The 17,416-nt window shown below is 43.3% G+C and overlaps 1 protein-coding gene across 19 annotated transcripts in view; it reads right to left on the bottom strand.

Moving 5' to 3' along the window:
* ttn.1 (titin, tandem duplicate 1) overlaps positions 1–17,416 on the bottom strand; it is a 221,661-nt gene that overhangs the window by 54,956 nt on the left and 149,289 nt on the right. For all 19 annotated transcript variants that reach the window (XM_029426576.1, XM_029426565.1, XM_029426579.1 and 16 more), the window contains 19 exons: positions 16,934–17,254; positions 16,355–16,639; positions 15,709–16,014; positions 14,929–15,092; positions 14,167–14,407; positions 13,676–13,951; positions 12,917–13,219; positions 12,534–12,836; positions 11,618–11,917; positions 10,553–10,840; positions 5,654–5,956; positions 5,163–5,465; positions 4,410–4,715; positions 3,829–4,116; positions 3,024–3,314; positions 2,646–2,933; positions 1,525–1,807; positions 664–971; positions 195–299 (listed from right to left, as the gene is read on the bottom strand). In XM_029426576.1, coding sequence (XP_029282436.1) covers positions 195–299; positions 664–971; positions 1,525–1,807; positions 2,646–2,933; positions 3,024–3,314; positions 3,829–4,116; positions 4,410–4,715; positions 5,163–5,465; positions 5,654–5,956; positions 10,553–10,840; positions 11,618–11,917; positions 12,534–12,836; positions 12,917–13,219; positions 13,676–13,951; positions 14,167–14,407; positions 14,929–15,092; positions 15,709–16,014; positions 16,355–16,639; positions 16,934–17,254 — 5,262 coding nt within the window. The remainder of the gene's footprint in view (positions 1–194; positions 300–663; positions 972–1,524; positions 1,808–2,645; positions 2,934–3,023; positions 3,315–3,828; positions 4,117–4,409; positions 4,716–5,162; positions 5,466–5,653; positions 5,957–10,552; positions 10,841–11,617; positions 11,918–12,533; positions 12,837–12,916; positions 13,220–13,675; positions 13,952–14,166; positions 14,408–14,928; positions 15,093–15,708; positions 16,015–16,354; positions 16,640–16,933; positions 17,255–17,416) is intronic.

The raw sequence follows: 17,416 nt of genomic DNA, 5'->3' as shown, positions 1-17,416 counted from the left end.
TAAATGATATAAAATGTAAATCGGTAAAATGTAAAATGCTTAGGAAAAATCAATAAAGACATTGCTCAAAAAAGATTCTATAGGAATCAAAGATAAAATGTATGTCAAATAATATGATACAAAACAACAGGTATGACATTAATAAAACACAACATAGATAGTAGAATGCACTCGACGTGTGTCGAGAGGCACACCTGTGATGGGGGACCCTCCAGTCTTCCTGGGGTCATTCCAAGCCAGGTAAGCAGAGTTGTGCCGCATGCTCATAATCTCAGGTGGAGGAGGAGCATCGGGAACATCTGGAGGTAAAGGGTTGTATTGTAAGCCAGGAGAAGCTCATTTGTTAAATTCAACACTTTGTTCAATTTAAATAGAATTTATTGAGTTTGTGGCTCTGTTAAAACTCTTTTAAACAGACGCAGCGTGGTTAAAATATACAGCTTTCAATACAATACACATATGGACATACAATAAAATACACATCACATTACAGCTTGGTAATAAGTACAATGATTCATTTAGTCTTAGTCTTTATATATCTGAAAACAGGCTCTGTTCATACTTTTGAAAACTGAGAAAAGAAGAATTAGTACATCTCTCAGTTTGTTAGTAAGGACAGGCTTTGTGACCATTATTCTGGATGTCAAACATTCAGCCACTTACTGAATGGATGTTTAGCAACGATGGGGTCGGACTTGAGTCCCTCTCCGACGCCGTACTTGTTCTCAGCGCAGACTCTGAAGATGTACTCGGTGCCCTCGTGGAGGCCGGTCACCCTCATGCTGTTGCTCTCCACGGTGGAGGACACAGTCACCCACATGTTGGTGACAAAGTCCCTCTTCTCCAGGATGTAGTTTGTGATCTCAGAGCCACCGTCGTCCTTCGGAGCGACCCACTTCAGCGTTGCACCGTCCGCAGTAACGTCTTTGAACTTCACGGGTCCAATTGGGATGCCAGGTTTCCCCACCACCCTGAGAGGAGACGGAGATTAGTTTATACACAGCCAGTGATGCATGGGTATACGTGATGTATTCTTCATGTTGTATTATATTCTCATCACATGTACAGTTTAGCCCCTTTCACATGAAAGCAGTAACATTGACGAGCAAAGACCAAGAAGAGATTTGGATCTGCTACTTATTTACGGTTTAGAATTTACACCAATGTTGTTGTTTGTCTCACAGACTTTTCGAATGTGAAATACATTACGAGAATATTGGCAGCAGACACAAACAGCTCCTTGCCCGCCATGTTCTTGAATAAATCATTTCAGATTTTCATGAAATTGAACTTGAGGGAATGCAGACTCTGCGACATAAAGCAGCAGCCAAACGTACACGTACATCTGACCTCGTCCCACCCTCTTTTTCGGCTGCTTAGTTTATTGGCGGTTTGCATCCATAAGTGTTGCATTAGCTCCACTTGCTGGCTGCCCCTCCCCATCTATTCCAGCATCCCCATGGCACGGTGTGAAAGGGTATCCCAGTAACTTATTGGGACTCTTATGTGTATAAGAGGTCCTACCTGATGAAGATGGCGGACTCCTTGCTTCCCGCGCTGTTCCTTAGGGTGATGGTGTACTTGGAGGCATCGCTCCTCTGGCAGTCCCGGATCAGGAGGGTGGTGTTGACAGCAGAAGACTCTGCACACACCCGGCCACTGTCTGTCAGGTTCTCCTCATCTCCTTTCTTCCAGGAGACCTTGGGCGTAGGTTTGCCAATGATGGGGATCTTCAGACGCACGGTGCTGCCTTCCTTGGCGATGTAGCACATGTTGGGCAACTCCCTCAGGTCACAGCTGGGATGAACTGCAGAGGAGGAACAAGTATTTTAAATGACTCGACTATAATCAGAGGCAGCGTGTGGCTCTGTTCTCTCAGACGAATAAAAAAATTAAAATGGGTTGCCAAATTTACCTGGACAGCCGTTAATAGCTGCAGCTGTAGGCCATTAAATCATTTATTTTAACTTAAAGTTAAGTCCTTTATGTTTCTAATCACTTTTACATTTAATTACATTTAATTTATGTTTCACAAGTTGAATGTATATTATGTAGGTACTGAAACTTCTTCTCATTGAGTTGGTGTGTAAAGCAGCTAAAAGTGTTTCGAAGCAGTTATTAAAGAAACTAATACTAAAGGTTGTGGATTTTGTGCTGATTTATAGAAAGTGTAATAAAATGATGAATGACTTTATAACAGTTCAGTTATTGTTTATAATGAAGAGAAAATAATAACAACACAAACTAAATAAACAACAACAACAAAACATCGGAATTAGCATCTGCCAAATTGTTATAATAAACTAGTTAATGAAGCTTCCTGTTTTGTGTTTTTATGTAATTGTATTTTAATATGTCCTGTCCTGTGATATGTTTTAATGTTACATTTTTTACAGTTTTTGCACACCAAAAGTAGACGATAAAGTTATTTCTATTCTATTGTAAATATATGTTCTTTGTCATCACTTATTTAAAAATATTTTCAGTAATGCTATCATTGTGCCTTTTCTTCTTCTTTTGATTGTTTCTCATCTGCGCTCACTGTCTCGTGATTCCGTTTGATTTGTTTTCCATGTGCTTGGTGAGTAAAAACGAGAGGCTACAGCTCGAGAAGTTTGTCTTGAGATAATAAATGTCTGACTCACTGATCTGGTCCTTGGCGACCACCACCAGCTCCTTGGTGGCGCTCTCTCCGGAGTCGTTCACAGCCTTCACTCTGTAGTTGTACTCCCGGTCCTCCACCAGGTCCTTGGCACTGTACTGCATGTTCTTGGACCTCATCAGCTCCTTGTACTTGTCTTCCCCGTTGAGCACCTCCAGCAGGTAGCAGATGATGCGGCTGCCTCCGTCGGTGAGGGGTTTCTTCCAGCTCAGGGTGCAGGAGTCCTTGGTGATCAGTAGAGTCTTGAAGTCCATGACCGGTCCCGGTTCCTCTGGAGAAGTACAATGAGTGTGGTGAGAATGATTTTGCAAGAATCAAAAACTAAAGAAAACGTAATGTCCAATTGTGTGGTGAAACCCACCAGATGCTTTGACTGAGTCGGCCGTCTCGCAGCACTCTCCGACACCGAGCTGGTTCACCGCTGACACTCTGAAGCAGTAGGAGCGCCCGGCGTCCAGGTCTGGCACCTTGAAGGATGTCATGGCGCAGTTGTTGGAGACGATGGACCAGGCCTTCCTCTCCGTGTCACGCTTCTCCACGATGTAGTGGGTGACTTCGTAGCCGCCGTTGATCAGAGGAGTGTCCCAGTAGATGGAGGCGCTGTCCTTGCAGGACTCTTTCACCATCAGGTTGGTGGGAGGTCCGGGAGTATCTGCAGATACAGCACGTTAGGACAGTGCCTAAACCATAAACTGATTTTATATTATTTTATTCATAATATATTTATGTTTGGACCAGCTCAGTCAGTCTCTACAGAATATAATCAATGCAGACTGAGAGGAAAGCATTCACTTCATATCAGAGGAGCAAAAAATGAATTCAAATAATTAAAAGGAAAAGCAGCAAATCTTCACATTAAAGAAGCTGGAATTATGAACTAACTAAAAACAAACCCACTGATAGTTTCAGCTTTACTTAAATATACTTTTTGGTAACTTTTTCTCATATTTTACAAGGTTTTCAAATGTATTGTGTTTGAAATTCATAATTCTGTAAAGTAACATAATGTCAAATAAAAGTAGTGCAGTAAAAAGGGATGCAATGTAATAGAAGCAGAAGTGGCATGGAAAGAAACTACTCATATTAAAGTACAAGTACCTCAAATGTGTTCTTAAGAGTAGCCCTTGAGTGAATGTACATGAATAGATAAAAGGTTGTCCACTCACCAAAGACCTTGACCACGATGGTGTACATTTTCATGCCGGCCGAGCTCTCCAAGCTCAGGATGTATTTCCCAGCATCGTATCTGTTCACGTTCTCCACCATCAACAAGGTGTCGGTGTTGGAGGATTTCATGATAACGCCCTGCCGGTCCTTGATGTTGGTGTTCATCTTGGCCCAGATGCTCCTGGGAGCGTGGCTGCCCTTGATGGTGGCCTGTAGCCTCATGGTGGTGCCGGCGTGCAGCTCCAAGCCCGCCTTCAGCTCCGCACTCAGCTCGGCCTCTGGTGGAACTGCATGAACACACAGAGGAGAGAGTCTTATTGTTGTCTTATTACTGCTGCAAGTGGAGCAAAAAACGTCTCGTTTTGTGCTCATTTATAATAAAAACAATAAAAAAGCTACGTTTTGGAGGGATATAATAAGTATGGAAATATACCAGAACATTTTTTTTTAAACGTGGCCTAAATAATCCTAAAAATGAATTATTAAGGTGGTACCTCGTTATGTGGATGATACTCTGTTTTTCTTACACTCACTGTCCTACACAATCTTAATACACAGCAGAAGTTGAGATCATACGTACTAATGATGTCCTTGGCGACGTGCTTGCCCGGTACCTCCACGGGCTCGCCGAAGCCGACCTTGTTGATGGCCGTGATGCGGCACTGGTACTCTGCCTTGTGCTCCAGGTTCTGGATGGAGTAGCTGGTCTCCTGCAGGTTCCTGGGCACGTTGCAGCGGACCCAGTCTTTGGCCTCGCCCTTCTTGCACTCCACCAAGTATCCAATGACGGGGCTGCCACCATTGTTGGCAGGGGCGGTCCAGCTCAGGCTGATGGTGCTGTTGGTTGTGTCTGTCACACTGGGGTTCACCACGGGGCCAGGAGGGGCTGGAAGAGCACAAGGTTACACAGAAGAAATAATTAAAGAGTCTTGTCTTGGGACACCAATATCAAGAACTCTAACACTACGCCTGTTATATATCATATAACAGGCGTTTTAAAACAGTGTGCATCAGTCCTCAGATACAGGAAGGCCTTCCTTTAAGGAGGGGCTCGATAATTAATTAATTAATTATGAATTAATTATGATTAATATGAAATAATGCTATCAAAGAGACAGTTAGAAAAAATATATAATCAACAGGTTGGACAGCTTTAACTCAACTCAAGATACAAGAAAAATAATCGCACATTATACATGGTGAATCTTTTTTGTGCATCCTTTCTTTCTTTCTTTTATTTATTTTTTCTCTCCCTTATGTAAATATGTGTGTGTCACTGTGTATTATGTTGCAGGTTGTTCTTTAAAATATAAATACAGTTTGTTGGACTTACTGATAGGATTCTGTGCGGTGGTGGTAGCGGACGGCTCGCTGGGTTTCCCCTGCCCCGCCGCGTTGACGGCACTGACTCTGAATTCGTACTCGGAGCCCTCCGTGAGACCCGTGAAGCCCAGGCTCCTCTCCATCATAGGCTTCCTGCTCAGCTTGGTCCAGTTCAGATCCTTGATCTCTTTCTTTTCCAGCATGTATCCCAGGATGGTGGACTTCCCATCATCCAGGGGCTCCTTCCAGCTCACAGTCATACGGTGCCTGGTCACGTTGGTGACCACCGGGGCCTCGCAGGTGCCAGGAACGGCTGGAGGTGACACCACAGTTTAGGGTTAAGTTTGGAAATTAAGAATACAGATCAACAACATCTGTACTCACTGTGATGGGAAGGCATAATAAGCTGCTTTGGTTCTTACATCTCAGTATTAGACACAGTTTAAACTGCAGCACTGATGCTAATGCTGTTATGCTAACCCAGAGAAAAGGTTGACTCACTGAACGGGTTCTTGGCGATGACGGGCGCGGTGACGAGGGGGTCTCCGACGCCCCACGTGTTCTCAGCACGGATTCTGAACTGGTACTCGTGACCCTCGATGAGCTTCTCCACATTGAGCTCCAGGACATCGCCCTTGATCTTGGAGGAGACCTGAGCCCAGTTGGCTCTGCTGGTCTCACGCTTGTCCACAATATAGTTGGTGATGGAAGTGCTGCCGTCCTGCAGAGGAGGCTCCCAGGACGTCTTGATACTCATGGCAAACACCTCAACATACTTAGCACTGGCAGGAGGGCCGGGCACATCTAAGGAGACACAAAATAACTGAATATCAGACAACTGAGCAGGATGTTGGTTGTGGAAGCTGCACATCAAGCAGATTCTGCAGGAGAAACTTGTTTTCATGCTCTGCTAAATATTTATTTTCCATCACACGTCTTCTGTCAGACTCGTGGAGAGAAAATCTCTAGAATCCACATGAGTTTATTTGACTAACTTTGTTTGTTTGTGTCTGTCTGAATTTGGAGACACTGGGGAGCCTTTTTTATTACATCATCCTGGATTCATCCTTTTTTAAAACATTTGATCACACCATCAGTTCTGTCACATGTTGTATATTTACTATGTTGTTTCAAATCAAATCAAATCAAATTTATTTATATAGCCCAATATCACAAAAGTGGGTTTTACAGACTGTACAGCATATGACACCCTCTGTCCTTAGATCCTCGCACAGCACAAGGAAAAACTTCCTAAAAGAAACCCCATAATTAAAGGGGAAAAATGGAAGAAACCTCAGGGAGAGCAACTGAGGAGGGATCCCTCTCCCAGGACGGACAGATGTGCAATAGATGTCGTGTGTACAGGATAAACAACATAGTACAAAAACAACATTTGACAGAAATGATGTTGTGTTGAAAAAGAGAAAGTTTGGATGAATTCAGGAAAATGTCAAAAAGGCTTCCTGGTGTCCAGCAGGACCAGGACAGCAGGCGCAGCCACGATTCCTGATCCTGACGTAAACTTTATTAGTGGCAACCTGCCACATGAAAGACACAGAAACTCTGGGGATGATGCCCCGGATGATGAGTTAGTAACATACATTTACATAAATGCATACAGATAGAGAGGGAGAAGAAGAGAGGGAGGGGAGGAGAGAAGAAGAGAAGGAGAGCAGGGAGGTGTCCCCCGGCAGTCTAAGCCTATAGCAGCCGTAGAGAAAAGTGGATAAGGATGCAATTCACATTCATGCGTTTATTCTTTACGTTGTTGTGACGGCATGATCCGTCGATGAGTGTTAAGGTGCACAGGCACTCCAAAAATAGGCACAAAAAATTAAGAAAATACTGAGAAAACAAAAGGGCTAGTACAGCCTAAGGAGAGGTTTTACCCCCGATAAGTGCTGACTATATTTATATTAAAAATATATATATATTTATGGTCAGGATAACATATGGATGAAGTATTTGTCATTATCGCAAAAGATTTGTGTCAATTACATAGAATTAACTTAAATCTTAAAGTTAAATATGTTATCTTTTATCATTTATTTGCTTATTGAAGTACTGATATATAGTAGTACTTGTGTTAAAGTACTGACTATGAGTTTAGTACTCATAGTCTCCTCATTATAATCCTTTTGCTTCCATTACTTGGAACTGTGTGTGTGTGAAGGGAGGTACAGGTTAATCTTAACAACTCCTAAAAATAAGATAAATACTGTATTTTTATCTGTAATAATTGTGATTATATGTTTTATGCATGGTAATGCCATGAGTTAAGTTATTCTTCTTTTTATGAAATTACAAAAAGGTCATGCCATATGAATAAGGGACAGGTTTACTGCACTGCTGAGGCCCTGCTGAAGTCGGCAAGGCACCACTTCCTCTGTCAATAGGGGCTCTATATGTTACCTCCAGTGACAGTTGATGGAAGCGATGTGTGTAGATTAAGATAAGTGATATGTAAACTTTTGACCTCTGATATATAGGTTGACTGCTATTCACAAGTTTTTTTTTGGTTCTTGGAAGAAACAATAGAAAAAACGCCCGTCGAGAACGCGCCCGCATGTTTTTGACAGGTCCGACAGGCTGATAGTGATGGGCAGCGGAGCCCTAATACGCTTGACATAACATATCACGATTCTTAAACTATAGCGAGACATGAAACTCTGGCGAGGTAATTATATTTTAATTAACAAACTAAGAGCTTCTAGAGATCGATGAAGTTACAGAATTGTAAACGAGTTTTGATCGTTGGAAATAACCAGTTGCATTTTCAAGAGAAATCAAAACTGTTACTAATATTTTAGCCGCTGGAGCTAGAATAGAAGAAAAAAACCAAATTGACCATTCATGAAACCGAACTGATAACGGGACTTCCAATAACCAAACACTTGGAGTAAGTCACTTGAATAACTGTCATATTGTAAACCGTTATTTATTTTGATTCTTTGTATTACATTTTGATAAACTTAAACGTATAGAAAATAAAAGCGTTGTGAAAACTTAAGAAAGCCTTGTCCGGAGTTCTTCCGCAGGTAAGCATCAGATACCATACTACGGCTGACACACTACTGATTTTTCCAAAATATTGTACACACGCCATATAGGACGACGTATCGGGTGAGATAACCCGTATCACCGTATAGGGACACTTAAAACCGAAACTGGCCCAATGCCCAGAATTCTCGAGAAATTATTTTTATATCTGGTTGGATTTTTTTGTAAAGTGTTAAAGAGCTTTCTGCATTGCATTGTGGTTGAATTGACGCTGGAAAATATTTATCTGATGGTGACTGTCTGTGAACGTTTCTCTGAGTTGTCTGTGATTCTCTACTTTGCATAAGAGGCCCTTTTTCCTAGTGGTTGTCTTAGAGGGAGGATTTGCCAAGGAGATTTAGTTTAAAAGCAAAGTCCGGGAAAGTCGTGCGAGGTTTGTCCTCTCCAGAGAAAGAGAGAGGCGGCTGAGCCTAGCTTCCGAGACCGATTAAAAGGTTAGTAGGAATAATATAAGAGGTCCCGTATCCCCGTCCCTCTCCCCTTTCCTTGTAGCTGGTACTGAAAGAATTTCTCCATGGCCCATAAGTGTCTTCAGGACAGAGACGAGACCAGTGGGCGGGAGTTTGATTAGGTATTGTTTTAAAAGTAAATTAACGGAAGGCTACGTGAGGGGCTTGCGGTGGTAACTGGACGAAAAGGGAGGACTGAAAACCCAGCCGAAAATGAATCTCTGTGGGCTAAGGGCCCGCTGGTAGCAGTCCGCTGTGTGTTCCGAGAGTGCCACGGGCGACAGGTGCTTTTTTCCTCCGCCGGGAGGAAAACGTGCCGCTCACCTGGCGAGAGAGTCTCAGTTTCTGACGCTGACTGCCTCCCGAACACAAACTAGAAGCTGGATCCACTGGAGAGGAGCTTGATGGCTGAAGGCTCTGGCTCCCATTGTACTCTTAGAGACTCTAGGAACCACAAGTAACCCTGCAGTCTGGGAGCGCAATGCTCTAGTTGGTTTATAAGGTACTATGAGATCTTTAAGATATGCTGGAGCCTGACCATTAACTGCTTTGTAAGTCAGGAGAAGGGTTTTGAATTCTATTCTGTATTTTACCGGGAGCCAGTGCAGAGCAGCTAATACAGGAGTAATATGATCCCGTTTCCTTGTTCTTGTCAATACACGAGCCGCTGCATTTTGGATCAACTGAAGAGTCTTAAGCGACTTTTTGGGACAACCTGATAACAATGAGTTGCAGTAATCCAGCCTTGAAGTAACAAATGCATGGACTAGTTTTTCTGCATCATTTTGAGACAGGATGTGTCTTATTTTTGCAATGTTACGTAGATGAAAGAAGGCAGTCCTTGAGATTTGTTTTATGTGGGAGTTAAACGACAGATCTTGATCAAAGATGACGCCAAGATTCCTTACGGTGGTGCTGGAGGCCAAATGAATGCCATCCAGAGCTTCTATGTCATTAGAAAATGCGTTTCGGAGGCGTTTAGGGCCAAGTATAATAACTTCAGTTTTGTCTGTGTTTAACATAAAAAAGTTGCTAGACATCCAAGTTTTTATGTCCTTAAGGCATGCTTGAAGTTTAACTAATTAATTGGTTTCATCTGGTTTAATTGATAGATATAATTGGGTATCATCCGCATAACAATGATAGAGTGGTTCCTTATAATATTGCCCAAAGGAAGCATATATAAGGTGAATAGAATCGGTCCAAGTACAGAACCTTACGGGACTCCAAGATTGACTTTGGCTGTCATGGAGGATTCATCGTTAACACATACAAATTGAGATCGCTCAGATAAATAGGACTTGAACCAGCTTAGTGCGGTTCCTTTTATGCCAACACAATGTTCCAGTCTCTGTAGTAGAATGTCATGATCAACAGTGTGGAAAGCAGCACTGAGGTCTAACAAGACAAGAACAGAGACAAGTCCTTTGTCTGATGCCATTAGAAGGTCATTGGTAACTTTCACCAGTGCCGTCTCTGTGCTATGATGAACTCTAAATCCAGATTGAAAAACCTCAAATAAACTATTATGTAAAAATCACATAACTGTTTTGTGACTGCTTTCTCAAGGATCTTAGCGAGAAAGGGTAGGTTAGATATCGGCCTATAGTATCAAGACCAGGCTTTTTAAGAAGTGGTTTTATTACAGCTACTTTAAAGGATTTTGGTACGTAGCCAGATAATAGAGACAGGTTGATCATATTTAATAACGAAGTGTTAATTAAGGGTAAAACTTCTTTAAACAGTTTAGTAGGAATCGGGTATAAAAGACAGGTTGATGGCTTAGACGATGAGATTGTTGAAGTATAAATATTTTTTTCATATATTTAATATTTAATGTGAATACGTATAGATGCAGTTTCTCTGCCCGGTAACAGACGACAGTACTCACCCAGGACGACCACCTGGATCTCAGCGCTCTTGGAGCCGCTGGCGTTCACGGCCAGGATGCTGTAGGTCCCTGTGTGCTCCTTGGTGACGGCCGTCATCTCCAGCTGGAAGTGGTTCCTGTGCTGCGTGAGGACCTGGCCCTCCGCTGACTTCAGGCTGTCCTCGCCTCTCTTCCACGTAACTCTGGGCATCGGCTTCCCAAACACCTCGGCTTCCAGCAGGATGGTGGAGCCCGCCTTCACCCTCACACCCTTCTGCATCTTGGAGTTGACCTCCACCCTCGGGGGCACTGAGTGTGTGCAGAAAAAGAAGAGTTAGGACTGAGATCTGTGTTTTAGTTTATAGGCGTCAAGGTTCAGACTTTTCTAACATCTATTTTAGTGCATGACGTCATGTTTCCAGTGATTCCTGACACAAGGACGGTTGGTAAAGTTTAAATGAGAAATTACGTTTTTCTCCTCATTTCACTACAGAACCTGAATGAAGTGGCGGCCGACTGAAAGCTGAACGTTTCTTACTTGCTGTATTTATTTTCATCTCCAGGAAATATAAAAAAATAAAACATTTTCTCTTTAAAAAGTACTAACGTTGAAGAGAAGTCTGCAGGACCTGATAGATACGAGCTTTCTTTACATCACGTTACTTTTTAAATACCTGAATGTGGCGTGAAAAGAGACAATATTTAATATTCAATGATATTAAATATATTGCTGGTTGCATGTAAAAAAGCATTTAAACGCATTGAAGACATTTATAAACAGCACATGTTAATCCTGCTGAGTCGACTATGTAATGCCTCATAGGCCAGAGTTTATATTGCAAATGTATGATTATATTATAAAGAAAAAAAGCATTAATTGTTCATACTTTTTATTTTATTGTTTCTCTCACAAATCTTGAAATGGGACATTTTAGACGAGCGTAAATGGATGAAGTATGCATACAATATTTACTAAGAATTAATTAAATATAAATTAAAATATAAGTAAAAATTTACAGTGATGTGAATATTATGTTCATATTGAAATGTATAATTTCTTATTTGGTGTACAGTTAAAGCTCTCACCGTTCTCGGCGCAGACGAGCACTGGCTCGCTGGGCTCCGAGGCTTTGCTGATGTTGACGGTGGTCTTGGCGATGACCCTGAATTGGTACTGCAGGTCCCGCTCCAGACCCGTCACTGTGTATTCCTCCCGCGGCACGTTCTGGCTGCTGGTGTTGCAGCGGACCCACGAGTCTCCCGGCAACCGCAGTGCCTCCACGTAGTACCCGATGATCTTACTGCCGCCGTCGTTCTTGGGACGGGTCCAAACCAGAACCACGGAGTTCTTGGTCACATCCAGGATCTCTGGTTTACCTGGAGTGTCTGTGAAACAAGTTGAAAGTAAAAGTATCTCAGCGTTACATTTATAATATATTCTGGATTTATGTCAGGGTCTGCTGGGCGCTGATGGACCACGACAGAGTGTGGATGAGATTATGGAGTTTCATGTTTAATATCAACTGAAATGTAAGCAAGTGAAGACAAGAGGAAACTTTTATTCATGATGAACCTGCATAAATAAGAACAAAAAGATTTTAATCATGAGGACATTCATAACTAATGACTTTGTCTATTCTAATATACTTTTATCGACTTACTTTTACATTGTGTATCTCCTCTAATATGATTATCATTTCTATGAATTTAAATAATTTTCTACTGATTATTATTATTATTTTGTTTGTTTTTTCCTCGCTTTTTCCCTCACTTTAAAAAGCTGCTTTTGCAATTTAAGGCATGATCTTTGTTTTGTTTTATTTATACTGTAAGAAATTAGTTAATAAAAAAAAGAATAACAAGTTCTACAAAAATAAAAATGCTGCCTGTTCCATAAATCACACTGTTCTCACTGTGTAAGGGATAACTGTCAGGATCAACATCTAGCTGATGAAGTAAAGTAAATAATAAAGTAAAGCTTGTTGCCGGGCGGATAACGTACCGACAGGCGTTCTCGCAGTCACAAAGTCCGTCTTCTTGCTGGGTTTGCCCTGGCCGGCGCGGTTGATGGCGGACACCCTGAATGTGTACTCCAGGCCCTCGATGAGGCCGGCACATGGGTACTCAGTGGTGCGGACCACGGTGTCGTTGGCCTTCACCCACAGCAGGCTGTTCCTCTCCTTACGTTCAATGTAGTAACCCGTTATGGGACTGCCGCTGTCGCTGTCGGGCTTATCCCAAGCCACGAACATGCAGTCCTTGTTGGTCTTGTTGATGCGGCAGTTCAGGGGCTCAGTGGGAACATCTGGTGGGACAAACAGAATGAGATAATGATAAAAGCTCTTCAGACGTCAGAAGCTCTTCACATATTTCAGTTGAACTCACCAAAGGGGAACTTCGCCACCATCCTGTCGGACTGCATGGGGTCCGACATGCCGAAACGGTTCTCGGCTCGGATGCGGAACACGTAATCTTTCCCGGGGATGAGCTTCCCGAGCCTACAGCTGGTCTTCTGACCTCCGGACGAGGTGGCCGTCACCCAGTCGCCTCTGCTCAGATCACACTTCTCCACGACGTAGTTGGTGATGTTGCTGCCTCCGTCCTCCAGGGGCTTGTTCCAGGAAAGGGAGCAGGCATCAGAGTCAATGTCGCTGATCACCACGGGGCCCTCGGGAGGACCCGGGATGTCTGAAACACAGAGTTTAAACATTAAGAATCTCTATCTGTCGGCAGGATTACAGGAAATCTTCTGCGCTGATGTTCAAGAAACTTGGTGGAAGGGTGCAGCACGGGCCGAGGAAGAACTCACTTTGGAGCGGATTTGAATCACGACGCGGATACATGCACTATGTTCCACTTTCGTCAACATTGAAAGATAGGCCCTTTGTGTTGCTTTCATGTGGGGTCGGAATAATTGGAAAGATTCATTTCTCAACTCTGAAACATCAGCGTGTTGTTTTAACGACACAACATATCTTCTTTTTAGCATCCACGTTACAGCTCACGAACACACCAAAGTCGAGGAATGGGACCGTACAAGGAGCCCCTGAATGCACCCTTAGCAGAGGTCTTTGCTCTCTGAGAGGTATTCTAGTTCTTTCTGTAACTTTATCTTCCAATTTATTTGATATGTGTACCACTGACCTCTAATGATGATCTTCAGTGACTCGACCACCTTTGCAGATCTGTTCTCAGCCACCAGGCTGTACTCGCCACTGTCCGTCCTCGACACGTCTTTGATGATCAGGACAGACATGCTTCCGGACTGGTGCACGGCCAGGCGGCTGGACGGCACAACAGCTTCCTCACCGCGCATCCACCTGCAGGTCGGGGAGGGTTTCCCTGAAACCAGCGCCTCCACCCTGAGCTTGGCTCCGGCTCTGGCGCTCACCGTCTCCGGCATGATGATCTTTGGCTCCACTGCGGGGGGGGCATGAAAAGGTGACGCATTAGATTACTAGGAGGGATTATGTATAAAAGATGAGAGCAGCCATGAGAGGATAAATAGTGTTCTTACTAGATTTTATTGTTTTTTACCAGGACTTAAATTACCCCCTGACTCTTCCCCGGACAGGACTGAATGGCTCTATGGTGGGGGGTGTATGATCTCTTATTAATCTGACGTCATCACTTACTGATCTGCTCCTTGATCTCGATGGGCTCCCGGGTCTCGGTGAAGGAGCTCTGGCCCATGATGTTCTTGGCAGCCACTCTGAACTTGTACCTCTTGCTCTCTTTCAAGCCGCTGATGCTGATGCTCAGACCCTTCACCGTGGTGTAGGCGTTCCACACTTCCTGCTCCGGCTCCGCGTCCTCATCCTCCTCCACCACGGGAGGAGATGGAAGAGATGGAGGAGCTTCCTTTCCCTCAGGAACCTGGCGATTAACACTTTACATTTACTTAACAACATCAAGAGCTTCTGTAAGATAATAAAAATTTTTTAAATGGCTGTGAGGTTAGGCTCTTCTTCAGCATATGCTTAATATATATATTATTTTAATGTCATGTACGTAAAGGGAATATTTAATATTGTTCAGACTGGACTCTATTTCCCCATGTTTTTGTGTCTAACTGACTAATTTAAAACCATGTTTGAAGTTGGTCCAGTATTGAGCGAGAGCGCTGCAGCTGCTGAACGGGCTGCAAACAGAGCGGATAAAGGTAAAAAAACTCTCTGTAGCTCCATAATACTGTCAGACACTTATAACAACACTCTGACCCGTCAGAAACACTGTTAGTGTACGGACACTGATGAAGGATTACACTGTTTAGCTGCTGTAGCGCTCTCTCTCAAAATGGGAAACTAGGTTGAAAAATGTCAAAGTTGCCACTAAAGTACTTATAACACGATAGCAAACCAGCAGAAGGTTTCAGAAGATGAGATGAGGAGACAAACCTCCACAGGTGCTGGAGGCTCTGTAGGAGGTTTCACTTCGATATATTCAATCACATAACCATCAATCTTGGCCCCGCCGTCCCTCGCCGGCTTCACCCAGCCGACTGCAGCGCTGTTCTTCGTGATCTCCAGAACCTCGATCTTCTCACAAGGATCGGGCTTGCCTGGAAAAATAAATCAGATGTGTGTTTATAATAATGATGATGAAAAAGAAAAAGGAATGCGTTGTAAATGGTAGTAAATGTATTGCTTTAATAAGGAAAGTCTAGATCCTCATGTTATGGTATACGACATCTGATAAAATCAATCTCAAAACAAAAGAATGAAAAGCTCAAGCTACATGTGAAATATTTCACAGTTTGACACGTGCACATGTATAGACATGTGTGGTTGAATTTGTCTCCCTCTAGTACCGTTGTTTTTGTTTTAGTCATGGCTCTAGTCTCGGGGAGGGAAGGATTATCACTTTATTTTACTTTGTTTGTCTTATATTTCAAATTCTGTGTTTTTTCCTGTAGACTGCTCCGTGTTGGAAACAAATCAATAAAATGTTGCAGATAAACTGTCTAGCTTGCAAAAAAAGTATATTTATTTGCTACATAAGGTCATGTACAACAAAGTTGAAAATAGATATACTTTTTTTGTAAGTTAGATTTAGGGGTTTATCTGCCTCCCTCTCCTCCACACTGTCTCGTGAAATACAAAGTGATCTTCTGGTCTGAATAAATAAATAGTTAAAACAAGTGTGAGCTGAGCTCCGGGGTCACGGTGTTTACGTACTGACAGGATCGGAGGCCATGTAGGATGTGGGGGACACTTTGTGGACTCCTGGACCGTACTCGTTGACGGCCGTGACTCTGAAGTAATACTCGGTGCCCGGCATCAGGCCGCTGACTTTGAAGGGAACCTTATCCTTCTCTACTTCGACCTTCACGGTTGCCCACGTCTTGCGATCGATCTCGCGCTTCTCCACGACGTAGTGCGTGATCTTGCTGCCACCGTCAATATCCGGAGGACTCCAGGAGAGCATGGCTGACGTCTGTTTGACGTCGGCAGCTTCCAGGTTCACCACTGGGCCCGGAGTGTCTGTCAGGAAATACATCATGACATTCAGATTTTGTTTTATTCAGCTGGAACATGGAAGCAAGAACTTTTTGTGATTGTTGACTGCAACTGTAAAATGTATATTCTGGATTTTATTTGCTTTAATCAATGGCTTATATCTGGGACATGCCTTTAATTCCTTTCAAATTAAACCCTTGCTCAGTAAAGATGGGAAATGCTATTGAACGGTTCCTTAAAAGCCTGTCTGGCATATGGAAAAGTAAAAAGTGTTAAAAACTAAACAGAGAAAGGTGTAAATACAGCTTTTAACTGAAGTTTTACGGTAAATTAAATGCATTGCTAAACTATAACTCGGACTCACCAAGAACCTTCACATTGACAAAGACAGCCTTCTCTCCGGCGGGGCTCCGTAGCGTCAGGCAGTATTTGCCAGAGTCGTTGCGGGTGCTGTCGGGAATGACCAGGAAGGTCATGGTGTCAATGATGTCCACTTTGCCCTTCCTGATCACGTTGTCGATTCCCATCCTTCTCCATGTGACCGTGGGAGGTGGTCTGCCTCTGATGGTGGCACATAGTCTGATGGGACAGCCGGCCCTCACCGTCAGGCCCTGCTTCAGGCTGGCGTCCAGGTTGATATCTGGAGCCTCTGTTGGAAGGAGCAGTGCAGATGTCAGCATGATGTTAATCTGTACAGGGTTCAAAGCCTTAAATCATACTAAGTTCACCTAAAATAAGGCCTCAATTGGTATTAAAATGTCTTAAATCTTTCAAAGGTTTTAGAAATCTTTCATTTTGGTTCTTGTAACATTGGAGTGGTCTTAGAAAAGTCTTAAATATAATTTCCGTTAAGCTGTAGGAACCCCAGTTCCTTCGGGAGGTTATTGTGTGGGACTATTCTGTCCTCTAGTCTCATAAAAGCAATTAACCAAGAAGTCCTCACCTAGTATTTCCCTGGGGATCACAGCCCCCTCCAGGTCGCAGGGCAGGCTCATGCCCACCTGGTTCTGAGCCGACACTCTGAATTCATACACAAGCTTGTCATCCAGACTCGAGACCGTGAACTCGCACACTACCAGCTGAGCTGCCACGTTGCACCTCTTCCAACCATCGTCTCCTTTCTTGGAGCTTCCCTGCACCCTCATCTCCACAACATAGCCGATGATGGGAGCTCCACCGTCGGATACAGGCTTGGTCCAGCCCAATGTGAAGCTGGACCTGGTGCTGTCCAGGACCTTCATGTTGGTAGGAGGTGCAGGAGGCTCTGTAAGAGGACATTAGGATGTGTGATGACGCCCTGGATTTTGTCTAAACGGGTGAACACAATGGACTGTGCAATATGTGCAAACGTAGCATTATTATAATTTTTTACTTGCATAAAATGCTAAAAAGAAACCTATATGTAGCATAATGTAGCATTTTTATC

The sequence above is a fragment of the Cottoperca gobio genome, unplaced genomic scaffold (genome assembly GCF_900634415.1).
Source record: "Cottoperca gobio unplaced genomic scaffold, fCotGob3.1 fCotGob3_200arrow_ctg1, whole genome shotgun sequence".
Taxonomy (NCBI): Eukaryota; Metazoa; Chordata; class Actinopteri; order Perciformes; family Bovichtidae; genus Cottoperca; species Cottoperca gobio.
Note: the sequence above shows the minus strand (reverse complement) of the source record. Positions and strands in the feature narration are given on the sequence as shown.